Here is a 19318-nt window from a genome sequence, read left to right on the forward strand (position 1 = left end):
TTTTATATTATAATCCATTTTGAGTATAACCATCATTACCCGTTGACACCATCCTCCAAAGTCGCGACTGCTTGCGAGACTCCGCAACGCTTTGCCCGTGTTGCCGCCGCGACGCCATTTGCGAGCTATAAGTAGTGATAACAAGAGCGTTCGTCGCGCTCGTTTAAAATGCGCGCGTTGCACAAGGGCGTCGCAGCGGGTGCGTGCTCGAATAGAGCTTAGTCCCATTACTGGATAGTTCATTGGCATCACAAAGTAGTCAAGAGTAACAGCCCAAATGATCTGACGCTCAAACACGCGATGCAGGAGTGTCGACATCCCGGCCTCCCAGCTTGCAGCCTTGCCCCGCGCAATGGGTGGCCACTCGGAGGTCGGCATCAAAGTCAAGGCTTACAGCTCGTGCTGATGGCGCAGACGGTGAGGCGCGCGGTGGGCTATGCGCGCGGCTCGGGCCTCGGCGCTCTGCGCATGCGTTTATGACGTGCAGCTCTGGGGACCAAACGCCCACGGGCGTGGAAGCTACGATCTCCAGTTTCTGGACTTGCTCTCCCGACACGTGACACGACAACGGGATGCTCGTATGTTCACTGCGGGCGAAAGTCGAAGAACACATACACACCCTCACACCTCGCACGCGCGTGTGGCATCGCGGCCCCCGAGCAACAGACCCTTGCACCGGGCACGTCCCTTCGGCCTTGCATACCGCCACACACACGCACGGGGGCACAATTGAACTGCGGCTCTCGAGCACGGTACCTACTTGCTGGCCCTGCCCCAAAAACGGCCGCGGGGCCTCCCGCCCCTTCTTTGCACCCCCCCCTTCTGCACCCCCCTTGCAACTTGCAAACCCCCCTTGCAACCCCCCGCTTCCCCAGGCGGCCGCCAGCCGTGGGACTTCTTCCGCTTCGTGAAGACGGTGGCCTACTTCAATGAGCTGCCCTCGCCCGACAAGCTGCTGCAGGGGTTGGTTAAGCAGCTGAGTCCGCAGGTGGGGCCGTGATGTCGCGTGGTCGAGCCAAAGGGGCAGAGTGGGTTTTAACTCTGAACCAATCCCGTAAGGAAACAGTCGCGCGGGTAGAGTGGGCAGGAGTGCGGCATGAGTTGGAGGGGCTCGCGGCGGCGGCTGAGCGGCGGCTCAAGGGTGTCGTCTCAGATATGCAAGGGCGGTTGGTGGCCGTTTGCTTTGCGATGACGTTTCGCACGATGCGCACGCATGCACGGGGCTGGGGCTGTATACCGTACCATATGTCCATTGCGTATACACACACGCGTGTGCTGCCGTGCGGCTGGGCGCCATCGGTCGCAGGGGGCGGGGGACAGTGTCGTGCCGGTGGAGCTACCTCAGGCGTCCAGCAGCGGGGCAGTGGAGGTGCCCATCACCGGCATCGTCATGGTCACAGGTAAGGGTGTGTGTGTGTGTGTGGGGGGGGGGTTGTAAATACCAGCCCAAACTAAACCAAAACCAACGAAAACGGGAGTGCAGGCAAAGGCGTTAGTTGCGAGCGATAATACGTATGGGATGTGGGCCGAGGCGTCGCGGAGTAGCAGGGCGAGCGGCGCCGGCGATAAATGTCGCCGCCCGGGCTCGGTGACGCGCACAACAGCACAAGACAGGCACGCGGACGCGACAAGCAAAACCCACGACTTACCTGGCGACCAGGAAAGCAGCCCCGACGCCAGGCAGGGAGCGTCGGGCCAGGAGCACGACATGTGGGAAAGGGGCAAGGCAAAAATCGGAAGGGCAGGGCACAATGAAAGGGCCGAGGCGTGTCGGCAGAGGATAAAGAAGGGATAACAAAGACAAGACTACACACAGCCCAGGCGGCGAAAGAGGCAGAGAGGGCGTGAGGCAAGGGTTAAGAGGTAGCTGTGGGCGGCATGGGGACCGGTTAGGGGAGAGAGGGGGGGTTTGCAATGTGAAGGCAATTGTGACGAACGCAAATTGCAGACTGAATAGCGAAATGAGACAGGGTTTAGCATTGATCTGGGCTGGTGGGTTCGGATAGAGGACTAGACCATAGCGGGGCAGGGTAGGCGTGGGTTAAGCCGGGGAGTTGGGCCCAACGTTACTTCAAGCTCAAGCTTGGCCCAGCGCTCACCTCCCGACACGTGTTGCTCACCTCCCAACCTCCCAACCCGCCATACACCAGGCGCCACGGGCGGCGTGGGGCGGCGGGTGGTGGCCCGGCTGTTGGCCGCGGGCAAGCACGTGCGGGCGCTGGTGCGCGACCTGGAGAAGGCGAGGGGCATGCTGGTGAGAGCCGCAGGGGGGGGGGGCGGTGAGAGCGTCGTGGGGGCGGCTGTGGGGGCGGTGGCGGTGGCGGCGGGGGTTGGGGTGGCAGGGGTGGCAGGGGTTGGGGTGGCAGGGGTGGCAGGGGTGGCAGTGCTGGTAGAGGGTGGTAGGGGTTGCAGGGGTGGCAGTGGAAGTGCCGGTGTCGGTGTCAGGGGGCGGGCGGTTGCACTGGGCGGGAATGGGCGAGAATGGGCGGGAATGGGCGGGTGGATGGGGCTGGGGGCACGTATAACCAGTGCAGGCGCACTACCGTAATAGGTTGCGCAGCTCACACGCACGCTGCTCATCCTCTCTTCGTGGCGCTTTCCTGCGTGCTGCTGCATTGCACACACACGCGCCGATCCTCACTGCCCCTCTCACCCGCAGTCCGACCTGCCTGTGGCGCCCGGTGGCAAGCTGGAGCTGGCGGCGGCGGACGTGACGCAGCGGCAGACCCTGCTGCCAGAGATGTTCGAGGTGAGCGCGGTGGGGCGAGGGGGTGTGGATGGTGCGTGCTATTTCTTTTGGGGGGTTGTAAACACCAGCCCAAACTAAACTAAAACCAACGAAAACGGGATTTGGGCCGAGGATGTGGGCCGAGGCGTCGTGGAGCAGCAGGGCGAGCGGCGCCGGCGATAAATGTCACCGCCCGGGGGCAATGGCCGGGACATGGCTAATGAGGGGTGGGCTCTAGGGCTTGACAAACGTGCTCTTGTAGCGACCACTTTGGGCGGCAGCGGAAAAGCCCTTCATCAGCGCAAGCCCACACGCAGAGGCGCAAACATGGACGCAAACAAAACTGCACCCCATTCCGCCCCCAACCCGCTCCCTGGATCCAACCGACCACCTTCCCGCTCCTTCCCAGGGTGTGCGGGCGGTTGTGTGCTGCACGGCCGTCAAGGTGGTTCCCAAGGAGGGCGACACTGTGGACCGATCCAAATACTACCAGGTAAAGGGTTGGAGGGATGGGTTTGGGGGTTGGGTTGGGGGTTGGGGGTTGGGGCACGGGGTTGAGGTGGAGCTGTGGAGGTCAGGGGTGTTGGAGGTGGTGGGTTTTTTGGGGGGGGGTTAGGGCGGCGGTGGACGAGGTGTTTCACTAGGCCTGTAGTAAGTAGACAGGGTTTGCGCACATGGCTTGGCTAGGTATTGGCCGTGATGGGTAGACCATTACGCACATTTGACATGACACTGCCCACACACACAACACACACAGGGGATCAAGTTCTACGACCCTGAGATTCAGGGCGATACCCCCGAGGTGAGATTCTGGATGGATGCGGATGGGGTAGGTGGGGGTGCGCCGGCCATGATGAGCCGGATGGATTACACGTCGTACACGGAGTTCTGGCGGCCAGCAGAAACCGCTTGGCTCATAGAACGGGGGGTGGCAGTCGCCGGGCGGGAACCGATACTCGGTTATCGCCACGCCCCCACCCCGGGGGACCCCAGTCGTTAGCGCCTTACCCCCACATTCTCGCTGTGAAGCGGTTTACCTGACGCGCGCAAAGAGGCGGTTGTTGTAATGGCTACTCTTGCGGGTATTCGCTGCAAAGCGCTGATTCGCTCCTCTGCCGACGCCGTCTGCAACCTCTGCTCGCAGGCTGTGGAGTACGTGGGCATGGAAAACCTGCTGGACGCGGTGGCGGACTCGCTCGGCGTGGAGGGTGGGTTGGGAGGGCCGGGGGGTTGGAGGGATGAAGGGGTTGGAGGGTGGGTGGGAGGGCTGGGGGGTTGGAGGGTGGGTTGGGAGGGCCGGGGGTGGGAGGGGTGAAGGGTTTCGGGATAGAGGTCAGCGACCGTCGTTTGAAACGTCCAAGCAGTCCATACCCCGACCCCGAACAGAATCATACGGGCCGGGCGACAGGACAAGCAACCTGACCGTTGCTGGACCGCTGGTGGTTCCAGAACTCACTGCTGCCAACCGTTGCCTAACCCATGATCTAAACCCCGCTGACCCATGCGGTAATCCGCCGCCCCCCACCCTAGGTGGCGTGCGGCTCCTGGACGCCGCCAGCGCCAGCAGCAGCAGCGGCAGCAGCGCCGGTGCTGGTGCCGGCAGCGGCGTGGCGGGTCTGGGCGCGGGCGGCGGCGCGGTGGCTCGGTGGGGGCCGCTGGATGACGTGGTGATGGGCGGCGTGAGCAGCAGCGGCATCGAGCTGGTCACGGGGGCGGGCGAGGCGGGCGGCGCCGCCTGGGTGTTCAGGTGAGGGCGGCGAGGAGGGGAGCGGGAGCGGTGGGGAAGCGGAGGGGGGCGGTGGGAGGCGGGCGGGAGGGGGGCGGTGGCGGTTGGTTTGGGGAGGGAGGTGGCCTGGAGGGGGGAGGGGGCTCGGGGGGGGGCGTGGGGGGGGGATGTAAAGACCAGGGGGGCTGGGAGGGCATGTCGGAGGGCACGTGGGAGGGCATGTGGAAGGAGCGCGGCTGCGCCTTGCGGTGGGCAATGAGCGGGAGAAGAGGGATGAGAGGGGAGGGGAGGGAAGGGCGGCGAAGGGCGGCGGGTATGGGGTCTGTGCGGATTTGGGGAGGCGAAGGGGCGGGTCGGTGCGGGCTGCAGGACTGAGATGCGAGTGTCGGGGGAGGGGTTAGGGGGCCGCCCCAGCGAGTGGGAGGTCTCCGCACCATCAATGCAACGCCAGGGGGCGGAAGGCGATGAGGCCAGCCTGTGCCCCCCTGACTGGCATGGCTGTATGGCTACCCCCCTCCCCTCTCTCCTCTCCGTGCCATTTCACCTCCGTTGCCACCTCTCCACCCTCCACCACCCAGCCACTCACCCACGCCCACGCCCACATACTCAAACAAACACGTTTCCCCCACACCACACACACGCACACAACCACACACGGACACACACCTTCCCCCCACACACCACCCACACAGCGGCAACGTGTCCACGGACAACTTCGGCGGCTTCGCCTCTGTGCGCACGCGCAACCTGGATCCGCCGTTGGACCTGAGCCCCTACGAGGGCATCCAGCTGCGCCTGTTTGGAGACGGCCAGGTGGGGGCGTGGGGCGGTGGGTGATGGGGTGGGGCGGTGGGTAAGGGGTGGTGGTGGGAAGGAGGTGGTAGGGAAGGGGTGGTGGTGGGAAGGAGGTGGGGAAGGGTGGTGGTGGACGGGCGAGGAACGGTGGGACCGTGGGAGTGGGGGATTGGATGGTAGGAGACAGCGGCCAGCATTGGCACCGTGCTCCGCACCGGCGCCTCACCAGCCATTCTTCTGCGCCCCTCCACGCCCATCCTCGCCCCCTCCCCTCCCCTCCCCGCCTCCTCCTCCACGCCACCCCCTGCAGCGCTACAAGTTTATCATCCGGCCCGACTCCAACTGGGACGGCATTGCCTACTGCAACTCCTTCGACACCACCCCCAGCACCTGGCAGGTGCGCGTGTGTGCGGGTGTGTGTGGGGGCAAGCGCATGGCGGGAGTGGTTGTGGTTGTGTGTGTGGGTTACATTCATGATTAGTTAAGGAAATGGTGGGAGGGGGAGTGTATTGGGATTCGGGAGTGGCTGGTTGGGGGTAGCCATGATGGGGAGGGCGCGAGTGGTGAGTTAGGGATTGGTGCAGTGCCGTACCAAGCCCGCCAAGATCGTGGAAGAGTGGGCAAAGGGCAGCGGGGGGAGGGCGGGGCAGGTGCTGGTTACAATACGATTAGGGCTTTGCCCTTCAGTCCTCGCACGTGTGTGCTTTTGCGCGTGTAGCGCAAAAGACAGTCCCGGGCCAGCCCTGCTGCCGCTGCCGGCCCCCTGCCGCTGTCCCTCACCAATCGCGGTCACTCGCATACCGTACCAACCACCCCCTCCCCCTGCCCCCCCCTGCGTGCCCTCCAGACCATCCGCCTGCCCTTTGCCGACTTCTTCCCGGTGTTCCGCGCCAAGCGCCTCAGCGGCCCCACCGCCACGCCGCTAGACCCGTCCGCCATCAGCTCCATCCAGGTGCGGACGCCAGTGTGTGTGGGGTGTGTGGGGTGGGGGTGGGGGTGTTGCAGGGATGTTTGGAAAAGCGGCGAACAGAATGCACTGAAGATGAAGGGGGTGAATGGGTGGGGGTTGCAAGGGTTTGACATTGAACACCAAGTAAAAGTATCAGGCGTTGCAAGGCGTACTGATGACGGGGGTGGGGTAGGGCTGGGGCTACGGCGGCGAGCGTGTGCGGGGCGGGGCGGGACGGGGCGTGCGCGTGTGCGGGGCGGGGCGGGGCGGGGCGTGCGCGTTCCATTGGGTGTGAAGGGGGTTAGCCGGTAGGCAGGACGAGGCACGGGATGCAGGACAAGTTGTGACGAGCTGGAAGGTGGCCACATGGACTTCAAGCTTCAAGCTGCTCCCCATTCCTCACTAACCACCGCCGCTACCTCCTCTCCTCCCCTTCTCTCCCCGACCGCTCTTCCCCAACCCAACCAAACCGCTACTCCCCGGGGTGAAACAGATCATGCTGTCCAAGTTCGAGTACGACGGCGACCTCAACCCGGCCTTCCGGCGCGGCCCCTTCCGCCTGCCCTTCACCTCCATCGCCGCCTACCTGCCCGCGGGCGTGCCGCCGCGCTTCGTGCACGTCAGCAGCGCGGGTGAGAGGTCCGATGGGGTTTGTGGGCTGGAACTTGCGATGAAGATGCTGGTGGGCGCGGTTCGCAATCGGGCGCTGAGCATGATCAGAAATGGTGACGGTGGCGACCAGGGGGCGTTTGCGGAATTATGGTTCGGCGGTGACATTGCCATCACGGGCATTCCAATGGCCAGCGGCCGCGACCCGCTAGAGCGTTAGGACGGTGTGTGGCTCCTTTCGCGCCGGCCGGCTGCTTCTGCCTCGTTTCCACGGCCCTGCCCCCGGGTCCGGACCCGCCCATTTGCGCCCACGCTTGATTTCCCCCCGCTGGATGACGTCGGCATTTCATACTTGTAGGTTAAATCAATCCGTTCTTTTACATGAACGGCTACCCCCCTGCGCCTCCAGGCGTGACCCGGCCCAACCGGCCCGGCATTGACGTGAACCAGGAGCCGCCTGCCGTGAAGCTGAACGACACGCTGGGCGGCATCCTCACCTGGAAGCTGGCGGGTAGGCAGTGGGGGTGGGCTTGTTGAAGGGGTGGGTGGGCGCTTGAAGGGGTGGGTGGGTAGGTGCGTGGGTCCGGAGGGCTAGGCGTCGGGCGCGGGTGCAGCGAGCACACGGGACAGAAACACCGGGCGAGCCGTGCATGCCGTTCGGCGCAACGCTGGGGAAAAACGACATGTGTTGTGTGTGTATGCCCGCTCCCCCGCTCGACCGCCCGCTTCTTCTTAAATAAGCGTGATGAATCTTAACCCCCGCCCCCTATGCTACTGTACCTGGCTAGGCCTTCACTTCTTAATTAAGCATGATGAATGTAACCCCCGCCCCCTCAGGCGAGGACTCCCTGCGGGACAGCGGCGTGCCGTTTGCGGTGGTTCGCCCCACGGCCCTGACGGAGGAGCCGGGCGGCATGCCGCTGGAGCTGGACCAGGGGGACACAGTCAAGGTGGGGGTGGGGGGGAGGGAAGCGGGTGGGCGTTTGTGGGGCACAGCAACAGTCAAGGTGGAAGGAAGGAGGGGAGGGGGAAGGGGGGAGCGTGCGGAGACGCGAGAGTGCATGGGTGCGTGTGTGTATGCGTACGGACTGACGGGGGCTTGATGCACGGGGCCTGGTGGTGACGGCACCCTGACGGCGGCGTAGAGAGGAACGGCCGCGAGCGCCCCTGGCTGCCCCAAGCCGTCCCTGGCTCCATGCCCACACGCACGGAGCTGCAGCGGCAAGCCACCCGGTCCTGCGCCGCCACCCTGACACCCTTCCTCAGTCACCCGTTGTTTACCTCGGCCCACGGCATCTTACCCTACCCGCCTCACCCACCCGCCCCGCACCACTCCACTCCCCACCGCGCACGCAGGGCAAGATTAGCCGCGACGATGTAGCGGACCTGTGTGTGGCGCTGCTGGGCTGCCCCGCCGCCACCAACACCACATTCGAGGTGAGGATGGACAATGGAGGATGGGGAATGGAGGATGGAATCGAGAACTTGGAGAAGTTGGAAGGGGGTACATGCCCGTGCCCAAAGAATGCACCCCAACATCATTAGAAAGCCAACCCACATGCGACCGTTCAGGGGGGATGGAAGGGGCGGGGCAGGAAGAGGGTTATGGTGGTGGCGATGCCGGTTTCGGTGTTTGTGTCGGCGATGGTGTTTGGTGGGATGACTGGGATGTTGGAAGTTGGGCAAGGCAGGCGGCAAGCGGGGGCTAGCGGGGAGGCAAGCGGGGGGCAGGCGGGGGGCAGGCGGGCGTGTCGCACTAGGTGTCGGGAGGCACGGTGGGTACCGTGTTCTGCACACGGCCGCCACGCAAGCATGGGGCAGCATTTCCTTGATGGGTCCCCTTCCGCCGCTCACGTCCCACGCCCCTCCAATGTTTACATCTTGCAACCCCTCCTTGCTCCTCTATCTGCCCTGCTGCATCCCCGCCCTCCCTCCCTCGCCAGGTCAAGTCCACGGTGCCCTTCTCCCAGCCCTGGACCGGCCCTGAGCCCAGCGCCCCCCGCCGCGACTGGTTCGCCACGTTGAACCAGGCGCGGCTGCGGCCGGGCGTCACGGGCCGCACCGTGCTGGGCGTGTACACGGGGCGCAAGACCGAGGTGGAGGCGCTGGCGGTGAGGGGGGACGGGGACGGGGACGGGGACGGGGACGGGGACGGGGACGGGGACGGGGACGGGGACGGGGACGGGGACGCGGATGGGCACGGGGACGGGGACGGAGACGGGGACGGGGACGGGGCGGCGTGGGAGGGGGAGGGGGAAGAGCGAGTGGAGAGGATAGCGGAAAGGTAGGGGATGTGGCACGGGAGGGCTACATTCATGACTAGTTAGGAGGGCAGGGAAGGGAAGGGAAGGGGAGGGGAGGCTTACGCAGCGTGTTTGTGACCCGCTTCCCCCGGCCACCTGGCCCGACTCTCCCTCTGCAGGCCGCGGGCGTGAGCACGTCGGATGCCGCCTCCAAGCCCACAGCCACCGCGGCGGCTTGAGTGCCGTTCCATGCATTTCTGCATCAACGTCTGTGTGTTGCTCAGTGGCGCTGTGGGGCGCCCGAGCTGGATGTCATGCCGTAGCATACCGGTATGCATCCGCAGTGGACTATGGTATCGCACGTAGATAGGCAAATGATATTCGGTGTGCCATGGCACACAATGGAATGCCCATATTTTTTGGCGCTGGAGTTCGGAGTGGTGTCATGCCATAAGCAACGCGTGCAGTAGAAGGCTAGGGGTCGAGGAAGCGGGCGCAATTTGATGTCGACTGGAGGCACCCTCACCAGTCAGCCCTCCTGGATTCGCGCCCGTGCGCGCCACTACTAAATCTGCAACATCCAATTTCTTTCATGTACTGCTTAAGTATTTGATATCATGCGTCTGGTCTGTCGTATGTCGGAGAGGATACGGTGTGCGTGGAGGGGACGACGCGTAGAGGAGGCGTGAGGTTGTCGGGATAGACGAGAGACTTGCGTTTGCGTTGTAATGCAGTGGAGGACGGTTGTGGAAACATCTGCTTTGGGATATGCCTTACGATGCTCCTTGAACGTCACTTTGCTGTAAAGCCTTCACGTCTATTATCGAAGCGTAGTCCGCGGTCCCCTGGCTTGTGGGCGGAGGTCCGCGCGTGAGTCCGCATGGGGTTCGTGCCAGCTCGATCCTTGATTGGCGCCAACCTTGATCCACCTGCGGTCCTACCTCACTTCCCAATCTACCTTCAGACAAGCGGTTGCATACTTCGCAGACGTGTTTAATATGACGAGGCCGCCGCCCTACACGGTGCATCTAGATGCGGATGTCGCGCAGCAGCTGGCGGAGCAAGGCGGGGCGCTGCTGGTGCTTGGTCTGCCTGAAGGCTCATACTTTGGGATAGACCACATGGTAAGCAGTGTCGCGAAGCTCGCGGGCGCTGAGGAAAACCGGATGCCGCAAAACTCTCTGCGGGCGGGGCCTCGTGATTTCGGCAAACACTACCGCATATGTATATATTTCGCAAACGAAAGCGTATTCGCAAGTCGGCAACATGCCCACGAGTCAAGTCCCACCATCCATGCTGCGCAGGCCTTCCACGTCGGGCCCCGCTTCCAGGGCGTAAAAATGCTGCCGCCTGGAGTCCATTTCGCGGCTTACAGCGTCCCGGGCTCTGCCCGCCATGGAGGCGGAATGGGGCCGCTCACAGGGTTCTTCTTCAGCGTGGACAAGGGCACGGGGATCGCCGGGGGCGGAGGTCGGGGCGGCGGCAGCAGCAGCCACACACACGGCACGGTGGTGGTACGGCGCTACGACCGCCAGCAGGAGCTGCTCGTGGAGATGCCGGAGGAGGAGGTGGGTGGGCGGGTGGTTTGGCGGGAAGTTGGGGTTGGCGGGTGGGTGGGTGAGGGAGGAACTCGGCCCGAGGAGGGGTGAGCTCGGGCTGGCGGACGTGTTGCCGCGTGCACCAGCTGGGGTGGGGTGGGGCGGTGTTGTTGGAGGGGAGCTGCTTTGGCGGCACCCTTATCAGCTCACTCAGCCCTGCGGTTTGCTACTATGCGGCCGACTTTGAAAGCCGCACCGTATCACCGACAGCCGGGCGGGATGCAACCCAAAGGCCAGAAGTTGTGCCAAGAAACATTATGCCAACGATATTTTACCGCACGCACTCAAACCAAATGCTTGCCCTCGAACAGGCGGAGCGCTACGCGGGCGGCGTCCGGCGCTTTGACTTTGACTCCGGCCTGGCGCCGTACAACCTAACCGCCTGGCGCCAGTGGCGGCAGTTGACCAACTACCTCGACGTACGGCACGTGTCTGAGCTGCAGCCGGTGGGCGGCAACATTTGTACGGCGGCGGAGGCGGCGCCCGCCACTGGCGGCAGTGCGGCGGCAGCTGGAGCAGACGGCGTGGCGGCGGCGGGAGCGGCAGGATCGGCAGGGGAGGTGGATGTGGGAGGCCTGGAGGAGGAGGAGGGGCCAGAGAGCGAGGCGGAGGGACGGCTGCGGCTCCAGCTGGCGGTGAGCTTGTGTAAACTGTGTGGTGGGCTTGGCGTCGTGTGGTGTCGGTCACGCATATGAAGACGGGGTGAAGGCAAGATGCCAACGAGGGCTGGGTGTGTCAGAGCTGGGGGCAGCTGGGGAGTTTGGGGCGGCGAGGGCTGCCAGCAGGGGTGCCCGCGGGGAGCTGAACGCGGGGACACTTGGTCTTGGTAGGGGGCGAGCAGCCGCTCGGGCGCCGCGCTCCAGCTGGCCGCATGCGCAACTCCGCCAACAGCACCTCCCACACAATATACCTCAGACACATTCGCCTCAGCATTTACACGCCCTTGCCCTCCACGCCCCTGTCCTTCATCGCGGCAGGAGGGGCACGCGGCGCGAGCCGCGGCTGCCGCGGCAGTAGCAGCAGCAGCAGCTGCTTCTGCGGCGGTAGCAGCAGCAGCAACAGCAGCAGCAGCACCCACGGCAGGCGCCATGGACGTGGACAGCCCTCCAGCCGCCACAGCCACAGCGACAGCCGCAGCAGCTCTCGAAACGTTATCGGGGGCGGCAACTACCGTAGCCGCCACCGCCACTCCCGCCGCTGCCGCCTCCGCACCTTCCACCTCTGGGCGATGCTTCTACACGCCGCTGCACCGGTTGGTGAAGACCGCAGGTGCGCGCCAGAACGGTACAAGGAGGGAGCCTGCATGGGCGAGTTTGTTTCATGTTGCGGGTCACAGGGGCCGCAGCAGTGTGCGCCGCGTGCCGCCTGGGGCTGGCCGCTAAGCCGCCAAGGGCGTGTGTGGCACCAGCGCTGCTGTGCGCGGACAGCTCGGAACCTGCCAGCTTGCACCGCACTTCCGCTTTTCTTCTACCCCGCAGGCCTGACGCCGGCGCAGCTGACGGCTGCCAACATGGACCGCAGCAACCAGCTGGTGGCGGCGGCGGCGCTGCACTGGGGCGGCGACGTGCGGGGGCTGGTGGGCGAGATGCAATTCGCGTTCGTGGCGTTTGTGTTCGGGCAGTCGCTTCAGGGTGAGGGAGGGCGACCAAGAGAGGAGGGGCGGGGGGGGGGGGGTTACATGCATTAAGTTTACGAAGTGAAGTCGTAGGCAGGGGGGGGGGGAGAGGCGGCATGAGGCAGGGCGGGGGGCTGGGCGGAGAGCGGGGCGGGGCTGGGGCCAGGGAAGTGTGCAAGATTGAGTAGGCGGGAAGGGGAGCCTGGGTGGATGGAGAGGAGCATTGCGGACAGCGAGGGGATGGCGGACGAGCAGCCTACGCAATGACAAAGGCAGGACATAGTACCCAGGCTGCATGTGCCTTCGGTCTTTGGGACCCTTTTGCCAACTCCAATGCTCCCAACCACCACCACATACACGCCCGCCAACTCTATTCGCGTGCTCGCTTCACGCCGCCCCAGGCTTCCGGCAGTGGCGCGCGCTGGTCACGCTCTTCCTCAATTGCGAGTCTGCGGCGCTGTCGCCCTCGCCGTCCGCGCCCGCCTTCGCCGCCTTCCTGGCGGCACTGCGCTCGCAGCTGTCACTCGCCCTCACGGATGCAGCGGCGCCGACGGGCGGCGCCGGCGGCGCGTCGGCAGATGAGAATGCGCTGCTCGCAGGTACGCCTTAGGTTTCACAGCATGGAGCAAGATGTCACAGTAATATCATTGCAACGTGGACGTGTGCAAATGAACGCTGTTCTGGATGCGGGCATACGGCATACGCGTAACTTGCACGGAGCCAGCGCAGCTCCTTGGCCTGCGTCTCGTCTCATCGCCGCCCCCTCCCTCCGAACTCCCACAGGCGCCGGCCACGGGGCTCTTGTGGAGGAGTTGCTGCTGGGCGGCGGCGGGCGCGACTGTTTCCTGCGCCACCACCTGGCCACCTTCCTGGCGGTCCTGCGGGAGGCGGCGCCCGGCGAGGTGGAGCCGGCGCTGGCGGCAGAGGTGAGGGGTGGGGTGGGGCACGGGGGCGGGATTCGCGGAAGGAGCGAGACGGGGAGGGGAGCGGGGGCGGGGGCGGGGGCGGGGGCGGGGCCTGGCTTGCGGAAGGAGGGAGACGGGGAGGGGAGCGGTGAGGCAGGGGCCAGGTGGGGTTGCGCACTGCGTGCCGGGGGCATGGTGGCCTGGGGCGTGGCGTGTGGCACACACATACCGCGCTGTGCAAGGATGCGGGCGTGTGATTTCATGGATCTGATCACCCTCAAACCGGTACGTGACGCGCGCGCTCACAGGCGGCCGAGCTGCGGGCGCTCCTGGGGCGGCTGGTGGGCTGGCAGTTTGATGGGCTGGAGGTACGTGCCGCAACAGCCCGTATGACATGAACACATGGGATTAGAAGGGATCAGAGGGAAACTGACTAGGTGCAGGGGAATACGGGTTTCTGCCTGGGGCCAACCAAGTGGCTGCTACGCGATGTTTGTGGCTGTATTGGGACCGGGGCCTTCTAACCCCCGCTTGGTTTGGTTTAGTTTGGGGTTTGGGCTGGTATTCACAACCCCCGCCTCCACATCTACGTGGCCTCTCATCGTTAGTTGCCCTCCTAACCGCATATGCCATCCACTCTTCGCCCCCAAACCCCACCTGTCCCCTCTCCCCCACCTCGCGGATGCCGCAGCTGCTGGGGGAGGACGAGGATGACGAGTACGCCCCGGTGGTGGTTGAGCTGCCCGAGGGCGTGGAGCTGTAGGTAGCTGGCCAGTGCTCGTATCTTCCATCTACATAGAAATCTGCCCAAAATCCGCCGAAGGCGGAGAAACATTTTTGGGTTTGGGTGCCGCGCATCTACGCAGGTGTAGACATTTTTGGCCGGTTTTGGCGCAAAGATGGGGGAAGCGTAGACGTTTTGGGGGGCTTGGGGGCTTAATTGTAGATGCCGCGGTCAGGGTCATCTACGCATGTGTAGATGCCGGGTGCCTGAGGGCATCTACAAGATACGAGCACTGCAGCTGGCTTTCGCATTGTGTAGCATCGTCGATACCGGTAGGTGGGGTGCGGCCAGCTGCTCTGGCGGGGCTTGCATGCCGGCAGTCAGATTGCATTGGTTACAAGAGGGACCTGCTGATAGTCAGTTGTTGTTTGATGGCATGTTGGTTTGGACGGAAGCCTGCTGTTGTGGACCCGGGGCGATGCGTTGTAGGAATCCCTGGGTCTGATGCGAATTGTGGGGGGTAGGGTTTAAATCAGCTCCTCCACAAGAGTGGGGCGCGAGGATTGCGCATTTTACACGGAGTCCAGTACTGTAGTGAACCCGTGTTGGGTCTGAATGTCCGATGGAGGCATGGTGGCACCACGCGGTGGTGAAGCTTTGCAATCTGAATTAAAAGTGGCTGAGCAGGCAGCTGCAGCTTCGGACCTTCGGTGAATCGGTGTGAAGAACCCGGGCACGCCTGGCAGACCTGCTGGTATGTCCGGGTCCCGAGACTAGCCCCGGCCGCTTGCCTGCCGGTACATGGCCCTGCACGCAGTAGCCGCCAGTTCCCACGCGCATTATTACCGTACACTGCCGTGTCTATCTCAGGCTGTCAGCCTTTGTGCCATGCAATCGCCATGCGTCATTACGCTGGCCCTGGCCCTGCTAAACACGTAACCACAAACCACCGCGCACACACGTACACGCCCAGTCAACGCAACGTCACACCGTCGCCGTGGTCGTCGGGCCACACAGGCACGGCATGGGGAGGCCAAGGCGTCAGCACGTGCATCAGCTACCCGCTCTGAAACCGTGAAACCGTCACCGAATGTCAATGTTAGGCTCAGTGCTTACTGCAACAAAGTCTTCGCACACTACGGTACTACATGGCTTGCGCACAGGGGCTCAAATGTTTCCTCAAATTGTCCACCACGCAGGCCAAACTCGCGTTGGGCTATCAAGCATGACAGTAAATCACGGCCCCCATTACTAACGCTCACTCCCCCCTATCATGCCAGCCAGCAGCCGCCAGTCACCGCATTAACCGCGCCAACCGCTCAACCGTACGGCGTGTTGTGGATCCACTTGGTGGCGGTCCACTTCGTGCCGGAGAAGGTGGGGCAGGAGGCGTGCAGCGCGTGCCGGTCCGGCTCCCGGCCACCCGGTTCCATGTCCCAGAACAACAGCACGTCGCCTGTGGGTTTTGTTTTGGGGGGGGGGGTTACATTCATGCTTATTTAAGAAGTGAAGGCATAGCCAGGACATTAGTATAGCAGGCGCTTGGGGGGTGGGTGGGTTACATTCATGATTAATTAAGAAGGGGGGGGAGGGGCAGGAGGGACGGGGCCAGGTGAGGAGAGGGGAGGGGCGAGGGTAAGGGAGTGCGCGGAGTAAATAGGGTTGTGGGAGAGGCAGGGCGAGGGAGGGGAGTGAGGGGAGTGAGGGCAGAGTGTCGGCGACGGCGCCTTCCTCTTTACCCAAGCTTACCGGCGGCCACTTCTCCCCTGACCGCTTGCCCACCGACTTCGCCCGTTATTTCGTCGCTTTTCCCTAAAGCATGCCCTCCTCCCTGTCACCTACCCTTTTTCGGACGTACGCTGATGCCCATTTTGGATGCGCACTCGCTGTAGCCGCGTCCCTCCACCCCCTGTGAAGTGTGAAGTCATCGTGGAGGTGGCAGCGAGCAGCGGCAGAGGCCCCATGCATCCATGAAACATAATCGGCAATGCAACAGAGAGGCCAAGCCACCCCCTCTCAGCAGCCCCCTCCACTGAGCTCGGCACAGCATCCTAGCACCTACGTGCGTGCGCACCCAACAGAGCACAAGCATCCGCACACATCCCGTCTCAGCTGCCCTCCTGCTCACGCACTCCAACGCTCGACCCCCGCACCCGCGCCCTCGACACACCCATGCCTCTGCCCGTGTTTTCACACACGGCTTTGCAAACGCCTCAATGCCTGCGCACACGCGCCCACCTGCACCTCCCAGTCCAGGGGCTGCGCCAGCGGCAGCGCCGTCTCACCGCCCGCCGCCGGCTCCATGTCTGCAGCAAGGGAGTGGCGGGATGGGCTTGCAGGTGGGCATTCATTTCCAAGACGTGTACATTCTGACAGCCACCGCCGCTCAGCCCCTTCACCCAGCTGCGTGCCCCTGCTGCTGCCCACCTTTCCTGAGCCCACCCTCAGGATTCGAACCTATGCGGGAGATCCCAACCGCGCCCTCATATGTGGCTGGCTTGGGAAGCCAGGTTCCCCAACCCGTCCCTCCCCTCCCCTTCCCGTCTCTTTCCCCCGGCCCGGCCCCTCCTTGGACCCGCAACCGCTTCCAACTCCCTGCCACCCAGCCCTCTGCCCCCTGCCCCCCCGGACCCGTGGCTACCTGACAGGTACATCAATGCAGTGGCCATGCGGTTGCCGCCGCCCGTGCCCCCCGTCTCAGTTTCATCAAACCAGTCCCAGCTGCGGGCGGAGGCCGCATGATAAAGGCATTGTAAGTAGCAGACAGTGCGGTACCACGCAGTGTGTTGCGGTGGCCACAGCGTGTCTTTGCGGCGTGCATGTGACTCAACTGTGCGTCGTACTTCTGACCATTGATGTACCGAAGCACCTGTGCATTGGGAAGAACATGAACGGTGTATGACTGATAGCAGGCTCCCATCTGAATTGGCCAGCCTGGCCCTAAACACACACCATCGCCAAGCAATGCGTACGTGCTCCCTGCCTTCCCGGCTACTGCCATATCACCCGCACCCACGGCCCACCTCCATAGGCTCTTGATGGCTCCGTGGGAGATGCTGCGGGGCGATAGGCAAGGGCACGCCGGGACTTGGTTCGTGCAATGTCCAGCATTGGCCACCGATACTCCAGCAAATGCTCACACATGCACACGCATAACACAGCCCTAATGTACTCCCAGACAGTATCCAATCGCGGACCTGAGCAACCGCGGTGCCGGTGATACGACACACGTGCACCGCGTCATCCCGCATTCCTTGTGCGTAACGAACACACACACATACACACACACACACATACGCGCGCGCGCGCGCGCGCGCACGCACGCACGACCCACCGTCCAGCGCGCTATTCGGCCCTCTATGTCAGCCACCACATCCGTCTCATTGTACCTGCACGGGGCAGTACACGCAGAGTATTGCATTCAAGCTTAACGACGATAAAAGAAACTTGCGTACTGGAGAAGGCAACAGCACGACTTCGTTGAAGCTCGGGCACTGCCGTGATAGGTCACGCGGTCGGCCCAGCATCCATCTCGCGCGAACCCCCCAGGGGTTTGACTGCCTAACTTGCCTGCCTCAGCCTTAGGCATAGCTACGTTCACCGGCCCCTCTGTTGCGGCATTCGAGTAGAACCCCCAGCCCAAGATCACCAGGCCCCAATCGCAGACCGGACCACGCATTTGGGTTTGGAATGCAGTGTGCTGGTTTGGAGCTGACAATGCCTTGTAACGCCCTCAGCCTCAGCCTCAGTCTCAGCCTTAGAGTCAGCCTCAGAGTCAGCCTCAGAGTCTCAGCGTCAGCCTCAGAGCCTCAGGGCCTTACCCAATGCTGGCGCTATACGAGGTGCGGATGGGATCCACCTCGTCGCTCTTGTTGCCAACCACCAGACTGCGCTCCAGCTGTGGTGTTTCCGACACAAGGCGAAACGGAGGTGAGATGGGGATGGGCAGGTGGGCTTCAGACAGGTAGCGCACAACAAAGATCTCAGCCAACTACGGATCTCAGCCAGTGAAATACGGTACGGCAAGTGGGCCCTGCCGCTGTCCGGGCCTTGGTGTCCTGCAGCAAACCCTAGGATTCAAGCCAGTTCTGACGCCATCGCAACGCCCCCACCTTGGGCAGGGCCAGGCCAATCAGGTGATCGCACTCCGCATGACTCAGGAAGCCGTGGTAGATGAAAGCGCGGGGCACCCATGATATAGTTTCGATCCAGGGCGCACCCACGTCACCAGAGTCAGCAGGCACCGTCGTGCTTTTTGTGTGGGCCTGCGCCAGGGCGTTGGAAACGGTCGCGGGTTGAAGGATAGGAGTTTTGGGAATCGGCACCATGGCTGAGAAATTGTTACTACACGTGCAGTCCACGGCTGCCAGTCTTCGCTTAGACCGCGACGACGACGGCTTCCCCTCCAGGACTGCAAATGCAGGCGAAAACGCACGTCTGCAACAGCCCTGGTCTGGGACACAGCCCTGGTCTGGGACACTGCGGGAGGATGGGCAGACTCACCCCTGCGTTATAGGTCTCACCCCGCCAGCCGACCAACAGCTCCTCCGTTTCCATGTCTGTGTACCAAGGCAATAGCAGCACGCGACAACTCCGTCTCACAGCGGGGTTCTGGCGCGTGTCAGGATGCAAGGCACTGTCCCACTGCCAATACCGAGCCCACCTTCAATTGCTCCTGTTAAGGATATCCATGCTAGCAGGGTCAGGAGGGTTCGCAGCGCTCGGGAGGGTCTTGACACTCTCAAACTATCCATCTTAACTTCACTCCCCGGATGACTGCTATTCATAGGCATTACCATGTCACATTATAGCATGCTTTGCTTAGCTCGCGTCGAGGCGACCAGGCAAATATAGAGAAGCAGCGCACACGTCGAGGAGCTGTGTAGGCAAGCTCTTGCCTACAAGATAATCATTAGCCTTGCATTTCCCAGCAAACACAACATTTTGCATTGTGACCTGAGTCGCACTGTCCAAGATGGGGCTCCGCGCGTGTTTTACATGGGCGTGGTGTTTGGGCCGGGGTTTGGGCCGGGTTGGGGCAAGGAAAGGACGTGCGAGTCTGCTGGGGTAACCCATCAAAAGTAGTCGTGTACAGCAGACAGAGCCCCCTCCTGGGACAGCAGCAATTCATATGTTCATATGGCATCTTACATACTTCAGGTGTAAGCCACTCCGCCTTCCGCTCTGGTCTACGTACGCATTCGTTCCGCAACACTAGTCAATTCAGTTGCGTGTTCCTTGCCAGGTAGATAGGGACTTCTGGTCGGCGGAGCAGCTATTAATGGTTATCCGCATTTGGTCCGTTGTGGTAGGCTCTAAGGGAGGTAGCTTCCGTGAGTTGAGGAAAAGTGAGGTGGTATTCCATGGTCATGACACAACGTTTGGCTTGCGGGACGCCTGGCAATCCATTGGGCGTGCCCAGGGCT

At 63.2% G+C, this 19318-nt stretch overlaps 3 protein-coding genes across 3 annotated transcripts; 2 read left to right on the forward strand and 1 right to left on the reverse strand.

The window, feature by feature from the left end:
* Nucleotides 1-6: 6 nt before the first annotated feature.
* CHLRE_05g244800v5 (uncharacterized protein) lies at nt 7-9868 on the forward strand. Its single transcript, XM_043062487.1, has 19 exons — nt 7-199; nt 307-417; nt 876-988; nt 1307-1400; nt 2151-2254; nt 2660-2749; nt 3138-3221; nt 3486-3530; nt 3873-3936; nt 4259-4475; nt 5147-5267; nt 5560-5646; nt 6097-6201; nt 6692-6830; nt 7217-7318; nt 7645-7757; nt 8164-8244; nt 8751-8918; nt 9230-9868. Exons 1-19 carry the CDS (start codon nt 169-171, stop codon nt 9287-9289), a joined length of 1929 nt encoding a protein of 642 aa, XP_042924661.1. The 5' UTR covers nt 7-168; the 3' UTR covers nt 9290-9868.
* Nucleotides 9869-9986: 118 nt separating this feature from the next.
* CHLRE_05g244750v5 (uncharacterized protein) lies at nt 9987-14548 on the forward strand. The gene is made up of 9 exons (XM_043062486.1): nt 9987-10174; nt 10355-10618; nt 10960-11283; nt 11626-11917; nt 12127-12279; nt 12665-12862; nt 13047-13189; nt 13477-13536; nt 13860-14548. Exons 1-9 carry the CDS (start codon nt 10049-10051, stop codon nt 13929-13931), a joined length of 1632 nt encoding a protein of 543 aa, XP_042924662.1. The 5' UTR covers nt 9987-10048; the 3' UTR covers nt 13932-14548.
* Nucleotides 14549-14550: 2 nt separating this feature from the next.
* Nucleotides 14551-18846, reverse strand: CHLRE_05g244700v5 (uncharacterized protein). Its single transcript, XM_043062484.1, has 11 exons — nt 18556-18846; nt 18396-18451; nt 18005-18157; nt 17714-17790; nt 17227-17281; nt 16916-16948; nt 16724-16761; nt 16534-16613; nt 16131-16198; nt 15735-15801; nt 14551-15348 (listed from the first exon to the last, which is right to left on the reverse strand). The coding sequence occupies exons 2-11, from the start codon at nt 18447-18449 to the stop codon at nt 15212-15214; spliced, it is 762 nt and encodes a 253-aa protein (XP_042924663.1). The 5' UTR covers nt 18450-18451; nt 18556-18846; the 3' UTR covers nt 14551-15211.
* Between the last annotated feature and the right edge of the window lie 472 nt (nt 18847-19318).

The sequence above is a fragment of the Chlamydomonas reinhardtii genome, chromosome 5 (genome assembly GCF_000002595.2).
Source record: "Chlamydomonas reinhardtii strain CC-503 cw92 mt+ chromosome 5, whole genome shotgun sequence".
Taxonomy (NCBI): Eukaryota; Viridiplantae; Chlorophyta; class Chlorophyceae; order Chlamydomonadales; family Chlamydomonadaceae; genus Chlamydomonas; species Chlamydomonas reinhardtii.